At 57.7% G+C, this 19,169-nt stretch overlaps 1 protein-coding gene across 10 annotated transcripts in view; it reads left to right on the plus strand.

The window, feature by feature from the left end:
- The window catches only part of ABLIM2 (actin binding LIM protein family member 2), a 135,114-nt gene that overhangs the window by 92,518 nt on the left and 23,427 nt on the right, over nucleotides 1-19,169 (plus strand). For 4 of the 10 annotated variants that reach the window (XM_032333727.1, XM_032333729.1, XM_032333728.1 and 1 more), the window contains 2 exons: nucleotides 12,248-12,300; nucleotides 12,939-13,077. In XM_032333727.1, the coding sequence (XP_032189618.1) occupies nucleotides 12,248-12,300; nucleotides 12,939-13,077 (192 nt within the window). Of the gene's footprint in view, nucleotides 1-5,539; nucleotides 5,642-6,097; nucleotides 6,152-11,123; nucleotides 11,244-12,247; nucleotides 12,301-12,938; nucleotides 13,078-19,169 lie in introns of all 10 variants that reach the window. The other 6 variants (XM_032333723.1, XM_032333721.1, XM_032333722.1 and 3 more) reach the window with 2 other exon arrangements.

Below are 19,169 nucleotides of genomic sequence, written 5' to 3' on the forward strand. Positions count from 1 at the left end.
ACCCCCTCTGATTTCCCACATCGGCTCCTCGGGGCACAGGGACTGCTTGCAGCCATTATCAGGGGCTAAAACAGAGCAGACTGTGACTTGTCTGTGGCCTCGGGGCTCACGGTGGCTGGGGCCAGAGGCACACCTGTACGGGCTCCAGCTCCTGCCCCTTCCCAGGCCGTGGACCCACCCGCCGTCCACATCCCTGCACAGACATCATAGGCCAATCACACCAGGAAAATGGCCATGCTCATTCCCATATGTTACGGACTGCTTGTGTCCCCAGAATCTGTACGTTAAAGCCCTAACTGGGGTTACATTTGGAGATGGGGGTCTCTCAGAGGCCATCAGGGCCACATGAAGTCACTAAGGTGAGGCCCTGACCCCATAAGATCAGTGGCCTTACAAGAAGAAGAACAGACCCGGGAAGAGCTCTCGCTCTCTGCATGTGCTCAGAGGAAGGGCCTCACGGTCATGCGAGGACAGGGTAGCCGTCTACCAGCCAGGAGCAGTGCTCCCAATGGAAACCAAGCCCTGCCCCACTTTGGTCTGAGACTTGCAGCCTCCAGAACAGTAAGAAATACGTGTCTGGCATGTTGCTAGGCAGCATGAGATACCACAGAAGGATGCTCTGGCGTTAGAGGAAGCCACAGCGATGTTCTCACTGATGTCCCCAGAGAGCCGCTGAGCCCCATTCTGTACAGAGGCTGAGTGGGACATGTCCCTCCCGGTGGGACATATCCCTGCCGATGGGGCCGGGAGGCTAGCCGAGTTCAGCTGGCTCGTGCCCCCATCTGACGGTCTTAGATGGGGCTCTTGGCACCTGTGCCTTCCCTTCCGTACATCACTGTCACCTGCTTTGCATGTCCCCCCCAACCTCGGTCTATGGAGAGCCGAGCCCCTGAGCATTGGGACCCGACAGCTCACAGTCTGAGTCTTCTGGACATATCGTCTCTCTCGAGAAGCAGTGAAGCCTGACATGGTGCATCCCGTGAGTGGACGCAGCCAGCAGGGCCTTGGGACACGTGTCTGGATGGCCCCTGCGTGTCCTGTGAAAAGAACGCACAGTCCCTGCAAACCAGGGGGAATTTGGCTAATGGCCAGGTCATGGCAGGTCACGAAGGAGATGCCTCTTCTCCCTTCACTAACTGGTCCGCGGGCCCCTGGACACCCACCCGCCATGGCCCTGCTTTGGATGGGGCTGTCCTGCTGGGGGATCTGGAAGAGGAGTGGCCCAGAAGTGAGGCCCAGCCTTGGGGTACTTACTGTCTCTGCTGTGGTAGCCATGCTGTCCCAACAGCTGCCCATGAGCTGGCTGGACTGCATGGGGACCCGTTCTGGCCAAGACGAGTCCAGGCTGGGTCTGGGGCCAGAGCAGACATTGCGACCCTGTCCTCCGTTGCTCCCTTCTGACCCTCTACCCTCAAGTTCTCCAGGGTGAGGAATGCCAGCATGTGCCCTCAGCCAAAGGCAGGCCCTGGGACGGTGTCTCAAACCTACAGCCAGCCCGCTCCAGGCACATCAGCGGGAGCAGCGCCCCTTCCTCACCCTGTGAGGGAGGGCTGGGGGGGAGCACAGGGAGAGACAGCCGTGTTGCCATTGGGCCTCTCCTGATGGCATCCTTCACATCTTTAGTTCCTCCAGGTGGAGATTACTCTCTGAATGCTGCTGTGGGGGGAGGGCTCCCCAAGGAGAGGCTTGCCCTCACCCCAGCCCTCACCTGCCTGACCCAGCTGATTGCTGACAGGGGCCCCTTGCTTTCCTCCTCTCTCCTCACTGGACCCCCACCCCAGACACACCTTCCTCCCACCATGTCTCAGTGCCCAAGCCCCTCCCCCAACCAAGACAGACAGGCAGCCTCTGTGTTGGTGGCAGTCATTTGCACTTTAGTATGAATTACAGACCTGAGGATGTTTCCTGAGGCAGCGTAAGGTTTAAGCCTGGCCTCTCACCTGTTAAGGAGCAGGCAGGTATGGAGGGTCAAGGGGAGATGGTGTTTCCGGGACCCCTTCGCTGGGCAGGTGCCGCTTACTGACCAGCGACCTCCTTTCGCCATGGTGGGAGGCAACAGGACCAGAGGGATAGGGCTGCCAGGGCAGAGCCTCAGGTCAGGGCCAGCTTCCCACCCACTCGTGGTGCCCCAGAGGCAGCTCTTTATCTGGCCCTAGTCCCGGGGCCATGCACTATACTGGGTGGTTGTGGTCAAGGCTCAGACAGCCCGCAGAGAGGTGCTACACACATGAGAACCCACGCAGGGCTCACTCATCATCCTTAACATGCCCTTGTATGTGGACCGGAGCTGGCTTTGCTTTTGGCCTCTTTGAGAGGACTTGGCAGGAGCCGACCCAAGGCAAAGCTGGGATGATTGAAGAGCAGAATGAGTAATGGGACACTGGACTGTCACCCAGCCAGCGAGATGAGGGCACACAAGTCCACACTGACATAGATAAGTGAGCAAATGATTAAATGAAGGAGAAGGGACAAATGTCCCAAGCAAGACAGCTCCCAGTGACTTATGGGGATGTGCCACTCTCAAGGAGGGCCCCCCCCCCAAGTGCCCAGGCGTGTGCGGGTCATGGTGACCTCCCCACTAAGGGCACGGTGTGGGAATGCTGGGAGGGTGACAGAGCTGGGAAGACTGGCAAAGCCCACCTCGGCGAGGGGGTCAGGGTCACCATTGCAGTGACCAGTCACGTCGATGGCAGGTGCCCTTGATCTGATGGGATGGGCGGGCACTGTGCCCGAGGGGTCTTCCTCCTGAGAACCCACGATCCCCCACTGATCACGAGAAATAACCAGACCAGTCCTCATGGAGGGATGCCACATGGAACACCTGCCAGGACTCCTCACGAAAATCATCGCAAATCAGAGACGTCTGAGAAATTGTTGTGGCCCAGAGGAGCTTGGGGAGATGGGACGGCCGCATGTCATGTGATGTCCCAGACAGGATCCTGGGACAGGGGAGGGGACGTGAAGCCTGAATGGAGGGTGGCTTTCTGCCAACACCGAGGCAGTAACGCCCACAGTGATGTGAGCTGTTACCCCGTGGAGAGACAGGCAGCAGTGGCTGCTCCGACGGCCTGGAACCCCTGCAGCGTAGACCACTGGCTTCCACTGTGTGGAAGCCACCTGAGCTGCTCCAGAGGCCATGAGAGCCTGGTCCACAGAGTCCTCTCTTTAAAGTCCAGCTGGGCCCTCCTTGGGTTTCCCTGCATCCGTGGCCACATCTGTGGCTTGGGGTTTTACTGCTGAGGCCCAGGAAGGAAACTGCCCACCCGGGGACCTGGCCCTGGGCACCCCCCTCCCACACCAGCCCTGTGCCTCCTTCAGAAGGGACCCAGGGAGCCGTGAGTGCTGCGGGGATGCTGTAGGCATTTCCATGAGCTTCCGGGAGCTGATGTGGGCAAAGCACTGTGGGGGGCCCTGGACGTGGTGTGGTTGGGGGCAGTGGGGCAGGGGCTTGATGTTAGCTGTGTGTTTTATTACGATGAGGTAACCCAGTGAGTCCAGACAGGGGAATAGCCAGCAGAGGCCTGGGTTTCCTAGGGAGGCTTTGCACTGGGCCATGGCCCCAGAAGGGTTGTGACAAGTGGGGGGCATTGCAAAGGGGATTCTCGTGGGGGTGAGGAGGGAAGCTGGGAGGAAGGGATGCCGGGAGAGATGTCTCAGCCTAGGACCATGCCCGGCAGACTTTGGTGATCTCTGTACCCCTGGGTGGCAGGTATGGGTGGGTGTCATGGGCCACTGCTTCTGGGTCTGTGTCCCCAGCTGCCCCTGGGTCTCAGGCCCCATGAGGACCTGCACTGGGGGCACTCCCCCACACAGAGACTGATGTTTGGGCTGTAGGAGGACACAGCACTCTAGGCTTGGGGACTGGGGGCCAGGAGTCCTGCCATGTATCCCATCGTCTGCAGCCATGTGGGTGGGAGCTGGGTGCATGAGGGCACGTGACTTCTAGGCAGAAGGAAGTGAGCCATTCGAAGCCTCTTGGATTCACCAGGCCGTGTCTGGGGCACACCCGGCTTTGCGCCGACCCCCAGAGTGGGCATCCTCGGCTGTCCCGGAGCCTGTGCAAGGAGATTGTTTAAACTTCTGCCGTGTTTCTCCACCCTTGAGCGCGGATCCCGTGCAAGCCACCATTGCCAGAAACAATCCGTGATCTGCGGTTCCCTTTATGTGCACATGGGGACGGTTTCCTTCAGGGGCTCAGACATGGCCTGAAGGCTCCTGCCCCTCAGGGAACTGCAGGAAGGAGCCTGGACCAGTGTGGGGCCCTGGAAGGGTTGACCCTGCAAGGAGGCTATGGCTCAGAGGAAGGCAGGGTTCACGTGGCGATGCAGGGCTGGGAGTTCCATCAGCACTCACGGGCGGAATTGGCCCCTAGCGCAGGAGGATGGATGTTCCGAGCTGTGGTCAACAGCCCCGTTTGTGGTCTCAGCCCAATTTGGATTGCGGATGGGGGCTTGCTCGGGCTGGGTGCCCTCTTCTGCCCCTACATGCCCTCCCGGGTTCCCGGTGCACCCGACGCAGGCAAGAGCGCGCTCTGAGCACACGTCTAGACCCAAGGGAGGGCTGTTTCCTTGCTGGATCAGCTCAGGGCCCTGCCGCTTGGAACAGCTGCAGCTCGCAGGGACTCCTTCCAAGCCAGGAGGACCCCCCCTTTGCCAGACTATGATCCAAGGTAGCAGAGGGTTTCCTGAGGCTGAGGGGAGAGGAAACGAGGCGTGCCTCAGGAGTGTCTTGCTAAAATGAATCGTAAACCTCATCATCCAAAGTGTTTGATGCCCATCGCATTCTGTCTATCATGTTGTTCCTTAAATAGGTATGTGTAGGGCATGGGGCGGGATGGTCACCCGGGAGACTACTAAATTTGTGACTTGATAATCCAACCTTGTTCAGAAACAGGAATTACAAATCCAGATGGGATGAGAAATTGGAGCCAGAATCGGAGAATTCCTTTCATTGAATTTGCCAAAAGTAGAAAGCTACTATTTAGGAGCCTAGTAGCTAATGAATACCAACTTGCTCTTATTCTCTAGCTGGTAAAATTTTAGCCAGTGGCCCTTAGGGACTGATTTTGTAATCCTATTCTGAGTGACTGATTTGCAGATCCTCAAGAAAGTGGCATCTTTTTTACGCAAGGATACGGAGGGAAGGGGGCTTTCGTTTTTGGTGAATTTGCCATTTGCTGGATTCAAGCTCCAGTCGGGGCTCAACGGCAAACAAGCTGTGCACCCTGAGGAGAGTGGGGGTCAGCCCAGAGCCCAGCCCACCTTCCCGTGAACTGGCAACCACAGGACCTTTGCTCTTGGAGCCACTAGTGCTTGCAAATTGGGCCATTTGAAAGGGTCCACTCGAGGTTGGATTAACAAGCCTTGGGGTCCAGTCTGGAAGTGTCGACAGGGGACCCCTCCCTTCCCTGGGTAGAGCGTCTGTGGGGCTCCACCAGTCAGGGGAGACGGGCTTCCTGGGAACCAGCATTCCTACTTGACCTACTTTCCTCTGCCTTCCCCTTCCTCCCTTCCGCCTGTCTTTGCTCTTCCGTCTGGAGGCAGTGAAAGTGGTCGGAGCACCCCCAGCCTCTCGGTGCTCTCAGACAGCAAGCCTCCCCCCTGCACCTACCAGCAGGCGCCTCGCCATTTCCACGTCCCAGGTAGGAACCCAGGACGCGTCGTTGGGCTTGCCACGCAGAGCCCCCGATTGTACGGAATTGCTATGACTCCCGAGCCTCTCGACCACCCCCTCCCCCAATTCTGAGGGTTTGCATGTCCCCCTAGTCCCCCTCCTGGCGTGCGTTGGAGTTTCCCCTAAAGCCACACAAACACCAGGGAGCCCCTTTGGTTCTCCTGGGAATGTGCTGGAGAGAAGGCTCTGTCTGACCGGCTGCCCACTCTTAGCGGCCTCCCTCCCCGCTCCCCTTGAATTAGGTTCTGGCTTCGGGCTGGGCCTGGGGAATGCTTGGTCTGAAGCGTGGGTCCCAGGAGTCAGTCCCTGTGAGCCTCTCTGGCCGTGTGGAATCTGGTGGCTGATGGCTGCTTTGGAGAAGCAGCGGAATGGAAACCAGTGTGCTCGCTCACCCCGCTCTTCTTTTCTCTCTCTTCTTTCCCAGACACGGGCGTAAAAGATAACATCTATAGGAAACCCCCTATCTACAAACAGCATGGTACAGTCGGATTTCCTCTGCTGCCGTGTGTTCCCTGCATGCCTGTTGCCACCCCCTTTGCTTCTGGATGCTTCCTTTTGCTGTGTTCTGAGCGGGGATGGAGAGGCACCGCGGGTAGCCTGAGTAGGAAGGACAGATTGGCAAGTGGGCTCCCAGAAGCCTCTGCGTCAGAGCCCGTGGCGGGCAACTCTGAGTCTGGACCGTTCCGTGTGCTCTAATGCCGAGGCGAGCACATGTCCACGGGCTTGGGTTGGGAGTTCCTCAGCGACAGCGGGTTCCCAGGGTTTCCGTAATGCCCCTTGGAGGGAGGCAGCCAGGCTGACGTCAGCCGAGGTGCTCGGGAACAAGGCTTCCTGGACCCCAACGCAACCCAGCCAGGGTTTTGGAAAGCAGAACAAACCAGGTGTAGTCATTCGGTCCTGGGTTTTAGGACTTTCTGAGGAGGGAGTGAATAGCGAGCCAGTAGTCAGGGAGTCTGTCGCATCAGCGAGTATGGGCTGGACAGGTCTGGCAGGGAGGGGATCTCTCAGACCCTGGTTTGCCTCTCCAAGGTGACTGCCCACCTCCGCTCCACCATATCGGCCTGGGACAGGGGCTCGGGCGGCAGGTGGCTGGACCCGCGGAGCAGGAGCCAGAAGGCTCCGGGTCTCCCTCTGTTTCTTGATGGAATTTCTGGGTGATTTGGGGCATGGGGCTTCACCATCCTGAGCCTCTGTTTCCTTTTCTGCGAAATGGGACTGACCCATCTACCCTGTCCTCTTCACAGGCTGGTTATGGACCAAATGAAATAATGAACGTGGAAATAGGCTCTAATCTGTGAAGTGCTGTGCATATGATGGGGGGAGGGGAAGAGGGGTTCCCGTATTTAAAGTTCTTGTCTGGAGGCACCCACAGAAAACAGCCACGTCCCCCATCCACAACTGCAGCACTGTTAACGTGCAATCCTATAAGCATGCTTTCTGTGACTTACTGATCCATCGGTGGTCTGATTATACAAACAGGATTTCTGGTTTTCCCTTGCATTTCTTCCTCGTCCCAGGAAAGAAAGGAATGAATTAAACTCTTGGATTCCCAGAAAGTAGTGACCTTTACCATTCCCACTCACCTGGGGAAGCTTGGAGCTCAGATGTTATGGAGGGATCAGAGAGGGGTGGGCTGGTGAGACCCTAGGGCCCTTAGAGATTGTCCAGACTAGCCCCTTGTTGTTACGAGTGGGGAGACCGAGGCCCAGCTGAAGGAAGGAGCAGCTGCATTGAAGGCTGTCTTACCACCATGGTGGCCGTGTTCACGCCTATGTGGGAAGGTGTGTGTCTTGTGCTTGTCACAGTGGCGTTGGCTGACTTGGCCTTTTATTAACCTCATAGAATTCACACACGTTGTATAGGAGGGGCCATCCTCTCAGGAAGCAAAGGAAGCAGTAAATCAGATCATGAAATCGCTCAGCAGCCTCCGAACTGGCCAGATCTAAGACAAAGAGCTTCCAGCCCCAAGTTCTTTGACTGACTAAATCATCCCCTGGATAGACATTTTATTTTACATTATCAGCGTGAATCCTTGTGTTGTTGCTTTTAACCTGGATACGGAGGCCTGTCCCATCCAAAAGCAAGGGAATTCCTGCATGGCTGAACGCTGAGCAACGACCCAGGCCCATTTATCGCTTCAGCAATCTGGAGTCCTGATTCTTTTAGCAAATATACTTTCCAGAGTGCCTGCTCTCCGCCCAGCATCCAGCCACAGCCGGGGGGTAAACACGACCACAACCCATCCCTTCTAGAATGGGAATGGGCTGTGCAAGGGGCTCAGCACGTGTGTGCACTGTCCTTCCCGGGGTGTCCTCAGGGAACTTTCCAGAAATAACGTTTGTGTTAGGATGTCTCTGGCCCCTGATATATTTGAGGTGTTTTGCTTTTACAAGATTTCTTTCCCCCATTCCGGGCGGAACACGTCCTGTCAGAAGTGTGTATGTGTGTGCACACGCACGGGTGAGCATGCATGTGCAAGCATGTGTGTGTTGTGAGACCGTGCATGTGTAAGTGTGTTTGTGTAGAAGATCATGTGTGCGCACTGTGTGAGAACATGCATGAGTGTGAGCATGTGAGAGTGTGTGTATGCATGTGAGATCATGCATGTGTATGAGATCATGCATGTGTGAGAGCAGGGATGGGGGAACATGCGTGTGAGCATGTGTGCAAGTGCGTGAGTGTATGTGAGCATGTATTTATAAGCATGCTTGTGAGCACACGTGTGAGCATGTGTGGGTGCGTGTGAGCACATGTGAACATTGTGTGTGAGCATGTGTGTGAGCATGCATGTGCTTGTGTGCGCGTGCACACACACACACACTCAGTAAAGTCACCACCCTGTTGTTTCTCGGGGAGAGACTTCAGAAACTTTTATGCTGATGTCCACCTGTCTTGAGATTGTGCGGGAGATGTCGCATTACTGAACCATTAACTAATTGAAGATAATACGCCCAACCAGTTTAAAAAGCATAGTATCTAATTATTTCATTTATTTTCCAAAGCCCCATCTCCAACACACACACAGTTCTTAATCGGCATCACTCTTTTCTGGTGCCTGCATCCCGTTCCCGTGCTGGGGACATGAGCTCCAGCAGTGAGGTGGCCCGGCCTCATGGTGGGGCACTAGTGTGGAGGACAAGGGGGTCCTCACCTGAGCAGCTGCTGCAAGGACACCCCTATTCTGTGCTGGCGCTCGACAGCTGCCAGCATGTCCCCTGCCGGTCCGCTCTGGGTTCGGTACCCCTGCGGATGAGGAGCCCAAGGCTGGGGCTGAGAAGTGGCCGCTCTGAGCTCCACTGGGGCTTGTCCACCCGACCCCCAGCCCCTGACCCTTCCGCTCTCGCTGTACAGCATTTAGGGCCCAACAGTATGCCTTGTACGATATTAGTTCCAGTCTGCTTATTTATGATTTAATGGCTTTTTGAAAAAGTAGTAAGAAAAAAAAGGAAGAAAGGAAGCAAGAGGAAATGAATGGGAAATTGAAAACGGTGAGGGGCAGGACAGGACGGGAGCGGAAGAGCTCTTTCCTGCATAGTCAGGGGCAGACATGGAATAGGCAGGGAGCGGCGGGACGCAGAGTGCACATGGAACTGGGGTATTGTGGTGCTTCCGAGCCGTCTGCAGGTGCTCACAGCGGGGGGCCCCCTGATGTTGGTGAAGCAGGTGTGGCTCCCGCCACAGCCACTCCCTGTCTCTTCTCTGAGAGTGGGGTTGAGGCTGCCTTGCCATCAGGTTTTGTCGGAATTGGCTGAGGCCCCACTGATGTGGGGGCGCAGAGCAGGAACATGCCAGTAGTAGGTCCCCTCAAGAGAGGGATGCTATGCTAGGTTCAGAATGCTCAAAAGGGATTCCAGGGAAAACCAGAACCCCTCCCCCCACACCAGCCAGAAAGCTGTGTCCGGTTGCAGGGACAGGGCGATAGCTGTGTCATTGGTAAGCAAAAGGCAGCTTGGCAGCAACAGCCGTGGGAGTGGATGCCAGGGCTCTGGAGGCCAGAGAGGGCAGCTCAGCCCTGCACCTGCATCCGCCTGCTAGCGTAGGGGTGCTCTCTCTGTCCTCCCCTGCAAATTCATCAGTACGTGCTCCCTGATGTAAGACAGGAAGCAACCACCTTTCACGGACTCTCTGGGATTCCTCTGTGGTGGGGTATAGTCTCATCTTGGCTTTGGGGTCCTGTCTTGGGACAGGAGGAAAGGGGAAGGCAGGTGGGTTGTGGGTCCAGAAAGAACATCAGAGGCCAGCCAGTCTCCTGGGGATGCCCCCAAAAGAGGTCCCCCAGGGCTCTCCCTGAAGGGCTCCTCGTGGCAAACACATTCTAGGCTCAGAGGTACAGCCTTGTTTGCTGGACCAGACATACTCAGGCCAGTTTCCTGGGTCGTCCTGAATCGATCTGTCTTCTCCCAACTCTCTGAAATGCCAGGCTGCCAGCTCGCCTCAAGGCTGTTCTCTGTTCATTCCTCGTTTATCAGACCTAGGTCCCCCAGTGTGTTACAGCATCTACAGGCATTACCCCGCGGGAGCCTCGCAACTCAGAGCAGGGGCGGGTGGTGGGCGTCATTTGCCCATTTTACAGATCAGGAAACTGAGGCTCAGAGCTGTTCAGGAGGCAGGCTGCAAATAATACCAAGTGCCGAATGCCTGTATTTTCCTACCCCCGTTCCCACATCTGGGCATCTGTTGCGTGTGCCATGGGGCTGGCATGTTTGGCCTTTGGAGAGCCCTTGGTGATTGGGGGAAGAACATTTGCAGAGGAAACGTGCTCAATCCTGGTGGGATAGCTTCCTTATCAGGTGGGGGGGGGCATTTCTTGAGCCCCGAGGTCTCTCTGCCGCCATAAGTGTCTGACCCAACTGGTCACCCACAGCTGTGTGAAGTGCTCGATCGAACCCAGGGTAGCCTCTGGGCCCTGTGACCCAGAGGGCTAGGATTTCATATTCCAAAGAGCCCTTTGTTGTCTTAGTATTTGTAAATTGGCCCCACAGTAGTGGTCCATTTGGGGGCCACTAAGGGCTCCTCAGGGGTGCACCCACTGACTCCCACCAGCACTCCGAGCCTGAGAGGCTCCTCTGGGTTGGACAGTGGCTGTGCTCTGCAGCTCCAAGCCCCCACTGGCCTGATCATCCCCAGAGCTTGCTGGGCGGTCGCCAAGGGTCACAGTGAATTGTATAGCCAGATGCTCAGGGCTCTGCTACCTGGCGACCACCATTGTCTGTGTGACAGGTGAGCCTTGGGCAGTGGGCACGCATCCGTCCTGCCCGTGCCTCTGTCCATCACAACACCCCTTGCGCAGTCTCCCTGTAATTTTGCCTCTGCCCATGGAGAGAGCAGGGTTTTTATTTTCACACTGGAAAAATCATGGTCTCTCCTGGAAGAAGGAGAAAGAGCCATCGGGAGTAACAAAATGTCCACATATCCAGAACACTCTTCAACTGTGACCTTATCTTGTCAAGGTCCTGTAGCCCAATCCCCAATTTCCAAGCTCTCGGGCCTGATGTCAGTCTTGTCCTTGGTGGTGCACAAGGCAGGGTGTTCCAAAAGGCTCGAAGGTCCAAGCCCTCCGCAGGCTGCAGGTAAGAAGCCCACCCCTGGCATGTCCTTACCGTGGCTTCAGTCTCCGTGATGGGTGGGGAAGGGGCCCGGGGTCTTCTTTCCATTGTTCCATGCACGGGGTCCATGGCTTTGTACGGGAATTCCTCACATGGGCGCTGAGTGCCGTCATATGCCCTTCATGTGATGGGCTTGATCGTACTGGCTTGGGAATAACGTCAGCCCCTCGGGGTGACCACCCCACCCCCGCCACCAAAAAATATGCCAGTGGAGTCTATAAAAGGTGGACTTCTCTGCCCCAGATAGCGTTCTTGAGGGGCATAGCAGGGTAAAGTGAGCTTTCGCTCCTTCCAGTCCCTGAGGTCACCTCTGGCTGTGGATCGTACCTCCTTTCTGTCTCTTCATGGACTTTTTCAGTGGCAGAGCTTGCTGACCTTTCTGTTTTGTGGGCAGCAGGCAGTGAGGGGGGCAAACGGGTACTTTGGAGACAGAGCACCTGGGTTCATAGGTCAGCCTCTGCCAGCACCCCCGTGCATGGCCTTTAGCAAGGCCTGTCGTGTCTCTGAGCCTCAGTCTCCCGATTTGAGAACAGGGTGGTGTGGGGATCAGCAGGGGTGCACCCAGCTGAGCCGGACCCAGCAGGCACTGGGGACCAAGCCCTCCTGATCCTTTGGAGTTCGACTAGAAGAGTAGAGCATGTGTTCTTAAAAATCCCAAGCTCCTAAACACATGGTGTGATTTCAGGGCGGGGGGATTGGGGAGGCTGGCGTTTTACGACTGCATCACTTCGCACACCTGCTCTCGGTTTGAAGACCCGTCCTGAGAGAGGGTGCATGGCCACCGCCTGCAGGGCTCCCGTGGGATGCTTCCCTGGCGCGTCCCGCTCCCTGGCCCTGCAAAAGCTCTTGTCCTGTTGACCTTGGCTTGATTCCTTTCTGTCTCTGAGCACGATGGGAAGCGGGAACCATGGTGGGCAATGCCCAGGGAGCTGGTATATCTCCTTGACGGGCCGCCTCTTCCCTTCCAGCCACCAGGCGACCGGATGGTGAGGATGGAATCTTCGATCAGGATAACAGGAAGGTAAATTCGGGGGCAGGTCTGGTGGCGCACAGCCTTGCCCAGAGGCAGGCTGGTTCTGGAGAGGGTTCCCTAGCCGAAAGTTCAGGCTTCCCAGCTTGCATTCTGCTCTGGAGGGGCCCCACAGGGCCCCACGCAGCAAGGACCAGATTTCAGAGGTATCCCCCACCACCGCCTCCTCCCACTGTCCTCCTTCCGCGCCCCTATAACCCAGTTCTGGCTCTATCACGGAGGCATGTCTGAAAAGACAGGAAAATTAGTCCAAGGGCATTCCGGGGGTATCTGGGGTGCTGGCTTGAGAACAGGCTGGACAGAGTTTCCCAGTAAAAGGTCCGAAGGTCAAGAGTGAGGCCCTGGGGCTGGGCGGCCCTGCTGGGAAAGCAGCTGGAGGCAGTGCAGAGGCATGGGTGTACCTCTATGGGCGGGGTTTGGCCCCAAAGTCTCCCCATCCTGGCTCCAGGGAGGACAAGGGCCCCTGTCTTGTCTTAAAGGGAGGGAGGTGTGTATATGGCTCCCCCACGTGCCCCCAGGAGAAGCCCTTTGGGTCCCTGAGCTCCCTGACCCCATTTCCTTGTCTGTAATGCGGTCAGTCCCACTGCCGATGGCCTCAGCATTCACGTGGCTTTTTCCTCCCTCCGCAGAAGACCAGCTGGCTGATTCTCAAGGGGGATGCAGACACTAGGACTAACTCTCCAGACCTAGACAGCCAGTCTTTGTCCCACAGTAGTGGGACCGATAGAGACCCTCTCCAGACAATGCAAGGGGACAACTTTTACTCACGTGAGTGGTTCTTCTGAGCAAGGAGCTGTAACTGGGGCATGAGAGGCCTCGTAGCAAGGGGCCCCACAGGTTCGAACCCATCCCCCAGACCTGAACCTTGCTCGTTAAGAAAGCTAAGGAACAAACCAGGTAGGAGAGCAGACTCCCTTTCTGCGTGAGTTCCCCCTTGACATGTTTAGCTCACGTGTCGCCCATGGGCATGTCTCCTGGAACCCTCCAGAGCTGGAGACAGCCCAGAAAGCTGAATGGGGCTCCTGGGGTCTATTGCGAAGGAGGCATCCCGGGCTGCCGGGCTGGAAAGTGGGGGCCCCGTTTCCTTCCAGAGCAGATGTAAAGCATGGTCTAGGCGGGTGAGTCCAGACTGGGAGTCGACAACAGGCACAGCCTCCCGGCACTCGGCCTGAGCAAGGCACCGGGGAAGGGGGACACCCTGTCTGCAGGGAGTACGGGACATGTGACCGCTGCTGGACTCTGGGGGTTGGGAGGGCTAAATGAGGAGGGGTTTTCAGATGGAGGGCTACGCTCTACATAGGGTCCTGGAATTGTATGCTGGAGGTGAAGGACACAGCCAGCTGCGGTGTGATGCCCTCAGGAGATCCGGACGGCGTGTCTGGGTCCCCGCGGGTGGTTTCCTGTGGGCGCGCGTGAGGCTGAGCTGGGACACGGAGGGCGGATGCGGGTGTGAGGAGGCAGAGCCCGGGGGGCCGACATGGCTGTGAGACGGGCCCGAGCGCGGATCTGGGCTCGTCCCCTGACGGGCTGTGGGACCCTGGGCTGTGACCCCACCGGTGGGCCTCCTCCATCCCACCTGTCTGCCTGGCCAGGTCAGTAGTGACCAGAGGAGGTGACACGTGTGGGCGCTCTGCCCGGCCCATAGTAGATGCTCAGCAAACAGACTGCCATTGTCATTCCTATCCTCGTGACTCCGAAGTGTGACTGTCTTACACACGCCAGTGTTCTGTGGGAAGAGGGAAGGGCGGCCTGGGCACTGCCATTTGTTGAAGAAGAGCTCGAAGCCAAACGAAGGTGCCTTGTTTTGTGTGATCTTTGCGAGCAGACATCAGGAGCCCCATGCCTCTGGTCCCTCCAAGGGTGCAGCGCTCTAGATGGGGGCTCTCCGGGCCGCTGTCTGGGTGGGTGCCACCCCAGGAAGGCCACGTCAGAGCAGTCCCCCCAGAGCGACTCGTCCAAGGTTGTGGCGAGCATGTCCTGCCAGGGCAGGTGCCGGGAGGGACACGACGGGCTGCCCATCCCACCTGCAGGCAGGTCACAGCGAGGACCAGCCCAGCAGCGGCCGTCCGGCCCCGGGATCTTCTCTGCTCCCAGGCACCCACGGCCCTGGGCACTACAGGACTTGATTGTGGGCCTTGCTGCTCCACGGTTGCTTTCCCGATGGCAGTGGCTTTGGAAGGTGGTGGGCTCCTGTTGCGCCAGCCCCCCAGCACCTGCACAGCCCCCCGCACCTGGGTGGGGTGTCCTGTTACCCATGAGGCCCAGGAGCTCTCAGGAAGTGAGCGTCTGGGGACCTCAGGGTGGACTTTTGTGGTCTCCTGTCCTCCCCTTGTGGGGTGGTGCTCAGACTCCCACCTCCCACTGACCCAGGGATCCCCACTCATGTCCACAGCCCATCTGCAGGAGGGAGCTACCACGTGATGAGAAGCCTGGCCAGCTCCCTCTCCCCATGCTGCTGACCTGCCCTGTCCCCATGCACAGTCTCCTCGCCCGCATGTGCTGGGATCAGGGGTCCCCAGGTCGTCCCAGGAGCCCTGTAGGTGGGAGACCCCCCACGAGGCCCCAGGCTGTGCACACACCATTTTGACTGGCCAGTCACACACCTGCAAGGTCTTGCTTCAGCTCCATCCCCTTGCCCTCACTGTCATTCCCGTCACTGGCAGCACAGCAGCCACAGGTTGGGTCCCAGTGCTTCTCACCCAGGGCACACTGGGCCAGCATGTAGCACCTTGCCTGTACTAAAATCCATGCTCTAACCAGGGAGACCCCTCCACAGTACAAATAACGCACGTGTGTGTGTGTGCATGGCCTTCCCCTTCATGGACACTTGCTTAGGGCAATTATGACGGCACTGTTCTACACTTTCCACGGCGTTCCGATGCCAGTTCTGCTGAGCGGGGAACCCAGCATGCATTGCTGCAGCCATGCCTTCACCTCTGCCCTGAAGACCTTGCCTGCTTTCCCGATGGGCATGGGAGCAGCAGCCAACACGCGGGCTGCTGGTCCTGCCTCCATCACGCGTGCCTTGCCGCGTGCCCGCCTGCTGAGAACTTGGGGCGGGAAGGGCAGCAGCATTCCCCAAAGGGGGGCTGCATACCCTCTCTCCTCTTTCCTCAGGGCTCCCTCCCCTCTAGTGAGCCCAGGGACACCAGTTCCATTCGGAAACAAGCGTCACTGAGCAGGGCCCTTGCACGCGGCAAGGCACGCCCGCACCCGCGTCCCCGGGGCCACCCATCTGTCGCGCGCCCCAGGAAGGTAGGACTGCGACTCTCAACACAGTGGACGCTCAGTAAATGTTTGTTGAGTTGAGATGCGCTACATTCAACGGGTATTTACTGAGCCCCCACTCTGTGCCAGACGCTGAGTGGGGCGCCGAGACGACCAGAGCTGCCCCTGCCCCCGGAGAAGCATGCAGGGAGCTGAGCGAGGCAGAGACGCCAACGGGAGCGAACACCGTGCACCCCCCACCCTGAGCCTCCCCCTGGGGCCTCTGCGGGCCGATGGGGCGGAGACGTGGCTCACCCCATTCGCGACCCCATCAGCGCATCTCACCCGGGACTGCATTCACCCTTCGCTCACACATCCATCCCACCCCAGATGTTTACTGAGCACCTGCTACGTGCTGGACACAGGGCTAGGCAGAGAGGCAGGTGCTTCTCTCCCCAGTGGAGAAGCAGGTGCTTGGGCGGCAGTGACAAGCCAGTGTGACGCCCTTCTTTCTGGCCCACTGCCACCTCTGCCTCTGAAGAGGGTCTTCCAGAAATACACGTGATGTTACAGACGACTGTTCTCCTCCCTTATCCTACACCTTGTCCCTTAACGGGGCTGAGTGCATAACAGACTGTGTTCCCCACTGGCCTGGCTTCTACACAGGGAAGGGCTGACATTGGATTTTTGTTATGCAAACGGGGTCTTGAGCCTTTCGGGAGGAGATTCACTGTCCCAAGAAGAACACAAGGGGTTGGAGGTCCCCATCCCCTGAAGACAAAGGCCCGGCTGGTGGGGGAACCCCATCCAGAGGACTCAGTGATCCCGTAGAAAGAGCCTGGGGCTTCTGAAGATGCAGGCCCTTTCTCAGGCACCAGAACAGGAGAGGAATGGAGGAGGGGGGTTGGGTGGGAAGAGCTCTTCTTTGGAAACTGAGGCAGCCAGATGGTGGTCCCACGGCTTTGGCATTTGTGTCTCCTTCTGTGTGTCCCTCCCGTGGAGTCCTGTGTCTGATGGGACATGCTTGTTTTCACCTGCTGCTTGTCACTGCCAGGGGCCTGGCTTGGGGCCGGGCTCAGGGTCGCTCCCTCCCAGGGAGGGCTCGCTGGGCATGAAGCTTGATCAGAAATGGCCTGTTCCCTGTCATTCCCCTGGAGTGGTGGCAAAATTGTTCCCCCATTTCCTTGTCCACGAGTGAAAGAACGAGACACTGAGATTTGCCGTATGCCGATCTCTGAGATTAGCCTGTGGGCAGCTGGACGTCTGGTGGGTAGGTCTCCCCGGCAGCCTCAAGGGCTAGAATCCACAATGGCAGGACTGGAGAAACCCATCAGTGCCTTCTCCTCCTTGACAAGTAGGACAAGGCCCTACCCTCAGCAGATACTTTCCAAGCGTCTTCAGTGTTACAGCACACCGCGGATGTTGGGGATCGTGCCAAGGACGTCATCCCCTGCCCCATGGGCCTGTGTGCTAGCGGGACGGGGGCTGAGACCAGAACAAAGTTAGGGAGTATGCATCAGTGCCCCACAGGTGAGGAGGTCAGGAGGTGCTGGGGGCAGTTTTCAGTATAGTCAGGTGAGGAAGACTGAACAAGACTCGACAGAGGCATAGGCTCAAACACTGAGTCTGCTCGGGGGAAGCCTGGTGGGCTTGAAGGCCGGCGCAGGGCCCTGTGTGGTAGGGGTGAAGGCGGCGGTGGGCACGGGACTGGGTCACCTGTGAAAGACTCCAGCCTGGCATCCAAGTGGCGACATGGCCCCAGAGAGATCTCTGCAGAGCCCTGACCTCGGCTGATGCAGGTTTCAACAGGCCTGAGTAGGAACACGAAAGACCATGGGGGGAGATTGCCATCAGCCAGGTTGGGGGACAGTGTCCTGGGAGGGTGTCCTAGAGGGGTGTCCAAGGGGGAGATATCTTAAAAGGATGTCCCAACAGGGTGTCCCTGGGAAGAGTGTCCTATGACAAGGGTGTCCTGAGGGGTTGCTTTGGTAGGGGGTACCCTGGAGGGCTGCTAGGGGGAGGTGTCCTTGGGAGATATTCTAAACAGCACGAATAGCATGTCCAAGCATATGCCAAGGCAAGAAGTAGGGTGGCCACTCGGGCAACAGGAAGGCAAGGGGTGGCAGAAGAGGGACTAGCCAGGACCCAGCTGGTCTGTGGACAGGGCTAAGAAGCTGTTCTGTCTGCCGGGAATGGTCAGTGGTGAGCGGGCAAATGAGATGGACTATTTTTCGTATTTAAAACAAAGACAGGCAGCTTCACAGAGGATAGACTGGAGGCTGCTGGGCCAAGCACAAGAGATTGGGGTGGGGTGTCCCCATAAGCAGCAGGGGGCCCCCTAAGGGATCTGAGTGGCAAGACCACACGTGAGCCATTAGGGATACGTGGTGGGGACAGAATCAGGAATGACACGGGCCATTTCTGGTTCAGGTAGATGGAGGCACCTTTATTCAGAGGTAAGGAAAGAATAGGGCGGTTCTCTGTGTGGAGTCAGGAGACTGGACGTCCAGGCCGAGCTGCCCAGAGCTGGATGGATGGACGGGGAGCAGAGTCCCTGCAGGTCCTCAACTCCCAGATGCAAGTGGGTAACCTTTGAACGCGGGATTTTCTTCCTGATAAACATGATCCTGAGCTTGTGTCACTTTCTGCAAAGTGAGGCCCAAAGAAGGTGCTATTCTCTGGGTCCATTCCCAGCTCACTCTTAGTCCTCTTCTCCCCCATTTCCTGTCTCCGCCAAATGCTGCAGGAGAGGGGAGATCAAGAGTGAGCAGGTGGGCGAGGTGCTGTGCTGTGTTGGGGCAGGAAGGGTCCCAGAGGATCTGCAGGGGATGGAGAGAGTCAGGGCTAGGGGAGAGGGTCAGGGCTGGGCCTCCAGGTTGGCACCCTGGAGTTCATCAGGTAGTTAGCTCACCTGGTGCACAGACTCCTAGGGAGGGCATAGCCAGCCAGGCCATTCTGCAAGACTGTGGTCTCCCACTGGAGGGACAGATTGCTCTCTGCCCCTGCTTCTGGCCAGCTCATGGAGAGAGCAGTGAGCACTCCAGAGATCAGGGACGGGACCCTGGCCCAGATAACAGTGTTGGCCTCTCATGGGAGAGACCACCCCCGGCTGCGAAAGTGGGGCATCCTTGGGCAAAGCCTACTGCCATTTGATGGGGAAATTTTAGCAAAATTCTCTGTGCCCCCTGTTTCCAGCAGGCTTATCCTCTGGGACTGGACAGGGTGTGGCCTCTGATTTGTGGGCAGGGACCCAAGCTACAGGTGATGCAGAGTTTGGGGAAAGAAGCCAATGTTTCAGCCCCGCCCCCCACCCCCCGCTCTCCTCCAAATTTGTGTTGGGGTCTTGAGACACCCATCCAACTGGAAGCTCTCTCTAGTCCCTCAACCCAGGCCAGGGGCTCTTTATAACCCTGTGTCCTTTCTTCCCTGTGGACTGTTCACCCTTGGGGAGTGGGGTGCTAGGAGGATGCCCCTGGGCTTCCCTCACTTGCATGGGGCAGCTTCTTGGTGAGTGCTTCCCAGAGCACTGGGCGGACCTGGGCCTTCCCAGAGCAGCACCGTCCTCCCTCAGTGGGACGCAGCATTGCTCCTGGTGGGGTGGAGGGGATGACAGTGGCCACTGCTGATGTAGACAGTGACAGTGTCCTCGAGAT

Source organism: Mustela erminea, chromosome 2 (genome assembly GCF_009829155.1).
Source record: "Mustela erminea isolate mMusErm1 chromosome 2, mMusErm1.Pri, whole genome shotgun sequence".
Lineage (NCBI taxonomy): Eukaryota > Metazoa > Chordata > Mammalia > Carnivora > Mustelidae > Mustela > Mustela erminea.